The sequence below is a fragment of the Anarrhichthys ocellatus genome, unplaced genomic scaffold (genome assembly GCF_004355925.1).
Source record: "Anarrhichthys ocellatus isolate YVR2014 unplaced genomic scaffold, GSC_Weel_1.0 scaffold683, whole genome shotgun sequence".
Classification (NCBI taxonomy): Eukaryota; Metazoa; Chordata; class Actinopteri; order Perciformes; family Anarhichadidae; genus Anarrhichthys; species Anarrhichthys ocellatus.
Genome location: NW_022280657.1, coordinates 6,850 through 16,628, shown reverse-complemented (window position 1 = coordinate 16,628; position 9,779 = coordinate 6,850). Strand labels below are relative to the sequence as shown.

General features: G+C 37.3%; 1 protein-coding gene across 1 annotated transcript in view; it reads left to right on the top strand.

The window, feature by feature from the left end:
- Positions 1 to 7,023: 7,023 nt before the first annotated feature.
- Positions 7,024 to 9,779, top strand: part of LOC116376899 (deoxyribonuclease-1-like) — a 7,291-nt gene continuing 4,535 nt past the window's right edge. Inside the window, exons 1-4 of the mRNA XM_031838398.1 lie at positions 7,024 to 7,124; positions 8,162 to 8,263; positions 8,360 to 8,454; positions 9,566 to 9,652. Coding sequence (XP_031694258.1) covers positions 8,183 to 8,263; positions 8,360 to 8,454; positions 9,566 to 9,652 — 263 coding nt within the window. The 5' untranslated portion in view covers positions 7,024 to 7,124; positions 8,162 to 8,182. The remainder of the gene's footprint in view (positions 7,125 to 8,161; positions 8,264 to 8,359; positions 8,455 to 9,565; positions 9,653 to 9,779) is intronic.

The window sequence follows — 9,779 nt, the reverse complement described above, 5'->3', positions numbered from 1 at the left end:
CCCCCCCCCCCCCCCCCCTCCCCCTATCATGGGTTCTGTTCATCAGGAGGAGAGAACACATGACTGATTATTAAGGTTGACGTGGTTTTGATCACATGTACATTACCGTAGCCGATCCTCTTCCCATGATGCTTTGCTCCTGGAACATTCCACCTCTGGGATCTGATCCAACATCGTCCTCGGTAAAATAAATGATTCATTTAGTAAACTGTTGATTCACACATCGGAGCCTTAATGACCGTGAACGAGGAACAGTTTCAGTTGTGAGATCAGAAAACCATCTGTTTTTCATATTTGTGTAATTAAATAAATATAATGTTAAAACAAAAGAAAGTTTTGTTTCTTTGAGTCTGTTTATTATCGATGAAGCTATCTGGATTTTCAGTGCGCTCTTATTTTGAAATACAGGCGTTGAATCCACGTGAGGCAGTTACACAAAGTAAAACCTCCCAGCATGCTCTGGGGCAACAGATGATGATGATGATGATGATGATGGACACAGAAGGTTGACTGGGTTCAGCATGTCTGCTCATCGTCATCATCACTACTGCCGTCTTAACGGCCGACACAAAGTAAACTGGAAGACTTTCACATTAAACAACTAAACGTTTATGAGATTATTGAAACTGAAAATCATTTTATCTTTAGCTAAAATATATTTAAAAATATCTATATTTATATAAATATATACATATGTGTATATATATATTTACACATATATATGTATATATATATATATATATACATATATATTTAAATATATGTATATATATGTATATATATACATATATTTAAATATATGTATATATACATTTATAAATAGAGGAAATAGAACATTTGTTGGGGACTATTTTCAGCGGCGGATGAATCCACTCTTGGTGCTCTAGTGAGAGATTGGATGTAAATAAAGTTCAGTGTGATGATGAATAATCAAACAATAACTAATAAATACCTCCTGCAGGTATTGAACCCTCGTGCCTCACTACGGGCATTTAATGATGATTGTGTTTGTTAATGCAGACGTCATAACGTTGAGTGATAAGTCTAATAACCTGTGGAGCCCCTTAAAGAGCAACATGTCCCCATGAGGACCATTAACACGTTTGATCCCCATCACAGTATGAAGTCATGCCTTCTTCCATCTACAGCTCCGGCTTCTGAACTCTACGTTTGACTATTTTGCACCATGTTCAGCGGTTTCCTCACGTTGCCCTTTGAGGAAGATGTCACTCAGAGCATCGCTGCTGGCCTATGGAGCTCTGCAGACCACTTCAACACACCTACAACGATGAGCCTGCTGTCTGCGCTCCTCTGATACACAAAGCGTGTTCACCTGTCTTCATATTTAACGAGTGTCTCCATCATCTCTGGTTGCTGTAAATATAATCAATACTTTGGTGACTGTGTTACAGAGAGTAACGTTAGAGGGCTGTGAAGCAGCTGAACACATTCACCGCTGGATTTAGGATTCATTGGAGGAAGTTGTGCTCACTGGCAGGAGAACGTTTTATAACCGACATCCTCTGAATGTTTGAGCGCCAACTCTTCTTCTGCAGAGGAACTTCCTGTTCTGACTTCAGCGTCTGTAGTGACCGTTGCTTCCCAATAAAAAAGTCACTACGGTTGCTGTAATGCTTGTTCTGACTCGTGCCATAAATAACAAAGTCCAGTTTCGAATATAGGCATTTTATTCCTCACATAGTCAGAGCTCACCACTTTCTCTTCAGTTATCCATTTTCTCCTCATACCAATAAATCATAACATTTGCATTCGTTAAATCTTCACGGTCAAAAACTGTTTGCTTCCACCTGTTAGCAACAACCTGTGCCCAATGACCCCACTGATTATATTACCTGTGGCCTGACTCACACCGGCACTACGCCCCCATGTGGTGGGAGGTTGTACAAAACAAAAACAACAAAATGGCTCTTACAGCGTCTGACACACAAACTTCTTCTTCTGCTGATTCATTTCATCTCAGACTGATCGGTGAGTTCTTCTCTGTCTTCAGTTTCTCTACTTTTGAGTCATTAGAACTCATTAGAATGCCTCAGAGTGGTGATTCAGCAGTTTGTCTGGAGGCTGAAATCATTTAGTTTTTGTGATGAGGCGTCAGATTTAGGAGGGAAATCTAAATAAATCTGACGTCAACTCTTCTAATGTTTTCTGATGTTTTCAGCTTGAAAAACAGTTTAAGTTTAACCAGAACACAATATCTAATATTTAAAAACTCTTCTTTTGGCAATAACGATGAAAACATGATGATCAGTAAATAAATAAACAATAAATAAATAATAAATAGGGTTTATTTACTCATCATTCCCTGAGATTATAAGTGCTTTTCAAGGGGATAAAAATACACATAAAAAAGTATTGGAATCCATAAAAAATCTTGTCTTTACATACATACATAATATGTCTTTCACACACACACACATACACACTAACGTTTCCTGCCTTTCATGAATTCTTCTTTGGTGAAATCAATGTGATGGTTTTTGGAGGAAGTGTTTGAGTCTGTTGACAGAACCAACATGTAAATATAATATTGGAGAATGAGAAGAGAAATGTTAAAATGTAGAAGTTGCAAATATGTTCCTGAAACTATTATTGAGGAAATGAGTTCATTAAGTTTCGGTTCCTGAATAATTCCTCTTTCCACAGCTGAACACAAATGAATGACAGGTTTTAATTAATAATAAATGTATAAAAACAAGATAAAAACTATCTGCCGTCTGATGTCTCAGGAACAAACAAATGATTCTGCTCTTCTTCTTCTTCTATCTCATAAATGATTGTTTGGTTGGTTGTTTTGTTGCCATGACAGTCGGTTCACTTTGGTTCAGACTGAAATATGAAATTTATAAATATGCTTTTATTTTGTAGAAAGTCTCTTTACCAATAGATGTTATTTAGTTTAGTAGATATTCTAACTAAACTCCGTTCAAAGAGACAAAGATCCTCTGAGATCAGCTGTCATTGGTCAAAGAAACAGGAAGCTTAGATTTAAACAGGAACAGCTTCCTGTTTCAGTGACAAGAGTTTCACAATAAAAGCAGCCTAGAATAAGCTGGAATTATCAAAGCTCTTCTTCAGACTTCACTAAATATTACTAAAGGAGAGAAGAAGAACAGCAGCTGATTTGTAACTTTTGAACAGTAGTATATTCTTTAAATCTGGGTTCAGATATTCGTGATCCCCAGAGGATGATCCTCATGACCTTTCCTGCAGCGCCCCCAGCAGGTCAAGCAGGAAAAATATCTCAACAACTACGAGACAGATCGGCACACAATCTGGTTCAGATATTCATGGTCCCCAGAGGATGAATCCCAATGACTGTGGTGATCTCCTGAGCTTTTTCTTGTAGTGCACAATATTTTCAGAACCAACTTAATCAAAAGGAGCCAATCTGGTTCTAGTTCTTGTTCTCACTTATCCAGTGAAAAATCTCAACAACTACACGATGGACCGCCACACAATTTAGTTCATTCAAGGTTCCCAGAGGATGAATCCTTATTACTGAGGATCCCCTCACTTTTCCTCTAGCGCCACCACGAGGTTGACATGTGTGGTTTTGAGTGAAACATCTCAACATCTGTTGGACGGATTGTCATGAAATTTGGTACAAATATTTATTTTTCCCCTCTGGATGAATCGTAGAAATGTTGGTGATCCTTTTAGCGTCCAACACTTTGGTTTATGAACAAATAAAATAATGATATTTCCCATCAGCCTCAGCTGGACTTTGTTTAATGTTAGCATGCTAACAGGCTAAACTACGAAGGTGATCATGGTAAATGTTACACCTGCTAAATATCAGCATGTTAGCGTTACTGTGAGTGTGTTAGCATTTAGCTCAAAGCAGAGACGGTAAAATAATCATTCAATGATTTTATGTGTCACAGAGAAAATGAAGATCGCAGCTTTCAACGTCCAGAAACTGGAAGTAATAAAAGTCAACAATGAGGACGTTTGTAAAAATCTTATCAAGGTAACTCACAGTGCTGCACCAGTGTAGTGATTAATTCATTAATTATTCATTTAAATGATTCATGTTATTCCATTTGTGATGCTCAGACGGTGTGAAAAAATGAGCTTTTTATGATGTAACTCAGACACAAAACCTCTGATTGTTTTTTTACACTTCATGAGCTCAGGTCAGATTTAGTTACAGTTATTATTAATATGACTGTGTTTGGTTTGGAGTCAGTGTTGTTGTTATTTACACAGTCTGAGTCCACCTTTCTCTCGTGTTCCTGCTGTTTGTAGATCGTGTCTCGGTACAGCGTGGTGGTGATGCTGGAGGTGATGGATCAGAGCGGGAAGGTCATGAACAAGTTCCTCTCAAAGCTCAACAAATACGGGTGAGTTCTGTTCACCTGCACAGGTAAAGCAGACTCCTCTGGGCGTCTTTATAGTATGTAGTGGTATGAGGATAATCATGCCTTCTTCAGTGTTTCTGTGTTGCTTCAGTCTGTAACATGACAGCTTCTGTCTCTGCAGACGTTTAACCAGCTACAAGTGCAGCATTTTAAAAAGACTTTCTTTGCTGAATTTTTGCACAAAAGTGCCCAAACATGTTTGAACAAACACGTGACTCTGCTGTTCACAGAGCGCAACGGTTCGACTTGGTTTTGTTGTCGTCAGCCATGTTTTTTAGTTTGGAAAAAAAAATGCTTGATTTACCCAGGATTCATTGCAAATTCGTCCTACTTCAGACAAAGTCTAGTTTGATCTCAGTCATGGTCGTAGTCTACGTTTGTGAAACTGGCCTCAGAAAAGTCAAAAAAGGTTTATTTTTTCAGTAAAACTAGTTAAATTCATCCAAATGTACTTAAACTTTATTTTGAATATGTCATCTTATACGGTGATTATTTTCTTAGCGACGATGTATCCTGTCAGTCTTTATTAAAATAGTAAATAACGTTTTTTCTCTCTGATGTTTCAACTGTTTAGAAAAGTCTGTCACAGAAACGAGAGAATAATTAGAGTTAAAGAAAGAGATGTGACTCTACACGGACTGAATCTAGCGTTTTTAATAATCTTGATTTACATTATAAATGATGTTCTGTGTGAAATGACGGTTGTGTTTTGTGACAGGAGGAACAGAAACCATCAGTTCACCATGAAGTGCAGTGAATCTCTGGGACGAAGATCCTACAAGGAGAAGTTTGTCTTCTTCTACAGGTACGAAGACGATAAATCACTGTTTCACCAAATCCTCTACTTCTCTTTATCTAGTAAAACATTGAAAAGAAGAGAAAATATTCAGAAAAGCTGCTTCTGGATCTGCATCAAAACGAAGACATTTTAAATGTGATCATGTTGCTGCAGCGCCACCTGCAGGTGAAACACCATCACATCATGCACAGACAACGCCTACTTTAATATGGCTCCTAATTACAGTAGAAATCTGTAGATTAGTTTTGTTTGAGGACGATTTGTATTTGTGTCTTTATTGTACTGATTAGTATCTTTAATAGGAGTTATGAGATAAAACATCTTCATAAACGATGACACGGTGAAGCTGTTGGACTAAAACAACGTCCTCCAACTTTCCACAAAGTTTAAATGAAACACTTCAAGTTTGAGATATCGTGCCAACTAAACAATAACTCAATACATAAATATATACATAAAAATAATGAATATGAAAGAGTTGACAGAGGTAATGAGTACTTCTTCAAAAATAAGAATAAAGAATAAAGTTTGTTCATAAGGTTTCTGATTAAAAAACAAACGTGTGTCTCAGAAAGGACGAGGTGACGATGCTCGACTCCTACCAGTACGAAGAAGATGAGGAGGAAGATGAAGAAGAAGAAGATGAGGAGGAAGATGAAGAAGAAGAAGAAGAAGAAGATGAGGAGGAAGATGAAGAAGAAGAAGAAGAAGATGAGGAGGAAGATTAAGAAGATGAGGAGGAAGATGAAGAAGAAGAAGAAGAAGATGAAGATGAGGAGGAAGATGAAGAAGAAGACCTTCAACATCTTTCATCATTCAACCATTTTAAAGCAGCATTATTGGAGCTATGAGCTTTTAAAATCCTGTTATTGCATGAATAGCATAAAGCAGGCGTTCTATAACGAAATGTTTGATCAATTTAGTTTGATAACAGTTTTAATTAAATTGGAAAAGATTAAACAATGTGTTGTTTTTTTGTCAGACGTTTGAGCTTCATTGTACAGAATGATTAATCCATTCAGAGTCATCACTCAACCTGAACCACATGTCTTTGGACTGAGCGAGGAAGCCGGAGAACCCGGAGAACCCGGATGAAACCCACGTGAAAACGTGGAGAACATGTGATCTCCACACAGAAAGGTCGCCAAACCCCGGGAATCGAACCCCAGCCCTTCTGGCTGTGAGGTGACAGTGCTCACAACTAGAGGGATTTATGAGCACACAAAATCCTGCAAGTCATCCTAAAGATATCACTTACAGATGTGCTCAGAATGTAGCCGACTATATTTTATATATTTTGACAAAAAATGAAACCAGTCTCAAGTCAAAGTCCAGCTATGTCCATGTTAGTCCAGCAGAGGGCAGTGGTGGCGCTGCAGACAACAAAAACTACCACAGCGCCAAACATCGAGGGATTAGCAAACTAATTTACTCCTTAAATATTAACAAACACAATGTAACATGTAAATCAGTGAGATTTAGAGCTTTGTTAGGTGTGTTTCTAAACTTTGGATAGAGCAAGGCTAGCTGTTCCCCCCTGCTTCCAGTCTTTATGCTAAGCTAAGCTAACAACATCCAGACTGTGTACTCAATGAACACTCGTGACATTGACGTTGATCTTCTCGTAGCATGAAGTAAGAAAATGTTTTCAAAAACTATTTCGTCTTGAAGGAATTCATTTCAATATTTAACTCATGAAATAATCTCTGTTCTGGTGTTTGTGCTCTAACAGGAAACGCTCACTGGCTCAGATAACAGACAGAGACTGTTACACCGTGTGCGTGCGTGGGTGTGTGTGTGTGTGTGTGTGTGTGCGTGCGCTGGCTTCGTGGTCAACAGCAACACTTCCTGTCTCAGAGGTTTGTTTTGCTGCTACACTGTTGAGTTTCATTCCATCAGATGGTTCAGGAGCAGCTCTCATTGTGTGTATTTCATCCAGAGCAGTGAGTTTTATTCTGTTTGTTTTAATCCTCTGCAGCTCAGGAACTGATGCTGTTGAAGAAACTGCTAAATAAAACAAAAAAAACTCTTTTACACCGGAGCAGAATGGTGTGAACCAAACATCCAAAACATAAGTATTCATTATTTTAAATGAAAGGATTATAACATAATGATGCTTTTAGAAATCCGAGCATTAATAAATGTGTAATATCTGAAGCAGGTTGTGGGAGTTTAAAAATGTGGATATGTTTTGTTTGCATTTTATGAAAATGTATTTCCATTAACTACGGCGCTAAACTCCTTTTCCGCCAGTTTACAGATAAATACTTTTTTTACTCCACTACATTTATTTGACAGCTTTAGTTATTTGTTACTTTACAGGTTAAAACATTCTGTACAAAGCGTGTCGTCATCTTATGAAATTTGATGCATTATTACAGATAAAAACCAGCACACGTTAATGCATCAATGATTGTTAAATAACCCTGTAATATCATAAATATATTAATATATAAACATCTGAGCTGTGAAATTCTACATAATACTGGTGTAACTTTACATATATATGTATGTTGCTTATACTTCTGTACTCAAGTAAAATAACTTTTATTAGGAGTATTTTTTAAGACATTTATACTAATAACTATGAAATACATAATTCATAGCAATACCAAAACTCCCCAAAAATGCTTTTAGACATGAATGATGTTAAATAAATTGTGTTCTTGCAGAAATTTAATATTTAAGTCAATTCAAGTTACAGTAACAAATACTGTAACATGATTTAACACTTCATATGAACTCTTATCTTCATAAATAAAGTCACATTCATGCTGCATGTTGAAGATGACAAAGTCAAATAATAAACGCTGTGTAGTAAATGTGTATGAAGACATCGGACAAAACCAACCGCAGTGGTTTTTCTTCTCGGTTCATTTCTCAGTTTCACATGCTTCATACATCCATCTGTTCCTCATTTTCTTTCTCTCCTTATTTAGTTTTGCTTTCAGTTTGTCCTTGTTATTCATCTTCTCAACAGTTTTAATCTTCTGAAGTGAAGATGAAGATAGCAGCTTTCAACGCCAAAAACCTGGGAATGAAAAAGGTCACGGACAAGAAGGTGGTCCACTACCTCACCAAGGTAAAGCTGCTTCATCATCATTTTTATCCATAATGTACTTTTCAAGTGTGTTCAGTGTGTTCAGTGTGTTGGATTGAATCAACGTTGTGTGGACAGATCGTGTCTCGGTACAGCGTGGTGCTGATCCTGGAGGTGATGGATAAAAGCGGTACGGCCATGGAGGAGTTATTTAAAGAGCTCAACAACAACAGGTGAGTTCTCTGCAGAGAAGCAATCTTTTTCTTCCATGGAAAACATTTCCATTTCCCACAATTTATTTCAAGCAGAAAGTTGATTCAGACTGAGCACACCTGTTTATTTGATGCCTGTGGAGCTTCTTCTGTCCCTCAGACAGACAGAAGACAGTCATGTCCAAATGTCGGTAAATTATCAGATATGTTTTTTACGCTGTGGATATAAGTGTGCCGGCTGTGAACTCCCTTACTCCAGCAGACCGCTGTTGGTTCCTCATTTGAAACGAGAAGTCAATGAGGATTTATTTGTTACATAACTTCTGTAGTTATTTTAACTCAAAACACAATATTTTCCTAAACCTGTTGTCTAAACCTAACTAAGTAGTTTTGTTGTATAAACCTAAGTAGTGTTGTCGTCTAAACCTAACTAAGATGTTTTGTTGTCTGAACCTAACTAAGTAGTGTTGTTGTCTGAACCTAACTAAGTAGTGTTGTTGTCTTAACCTAACTAAGTAGTGTTGTTGTCTTAACCTAACTAAGTAGTGTTGTTGTCTAAACCTAACTCAGTAGTGTTGTTGTCTATACCTAACTAATTAGTGTTGTTGTCTTAACCTAACTAAGTAGTGTTGTCTAAACCTAACTAAGTAGTGTTGTTGTCTTAACCTAACTAAGTAGTGTTGTTGTCTAAACCTAACTAAGTAGTGTTGTCTTAACCTATCTAAGTAGTGTTGTCTAAACCTAACTAATTAGTTTTGTTGTATAAACCCAAGTAGTGTTGTCATCTAAACCTAACTAAGTAGTTTTGTTGTGTAAACCTAACTAAGTATTTCACAATATTTTCCTAAACTTAACTGAGTTTCCTGTGAAGACAGAATTTATTTATAATTATTTTATTTTATTTTGAAAAGACTATTTCAAAATAAGACTATTCACTGGACTTTTGTAGGAAAATGCAACAAAAAAGAGTAAGATATCATACAAACCATTGTCTGAGGACACGTTGAGAGTGTGTTTCTGTTCTCCTTTACAGTCGGGGCCTTTTTGCATGTCTGTGCTCAGGGGCCCGTTGTTGTTGGATGTTAGGAAACACATGCTGGTGATTTAGCTCCACAAACTGTTTGTGTTTCAGCTCCAACAGAAACAGTCCTTACTCCATGATCGCCAGCCGCCAGCTAGGACGAGACACCTACAAGGAGCGCTTTGTCTGCTTCTACAGGTGAGAACGCCCAGGTGTGATGAAACCTTTGTGACGTTAGTGTGTGAGGGTTTAACATGCAGGTACATGTAGCATTCAGAATCATGTGTTCATGTAGCATTCAGAATCATGTGTTCATGTAGCATTC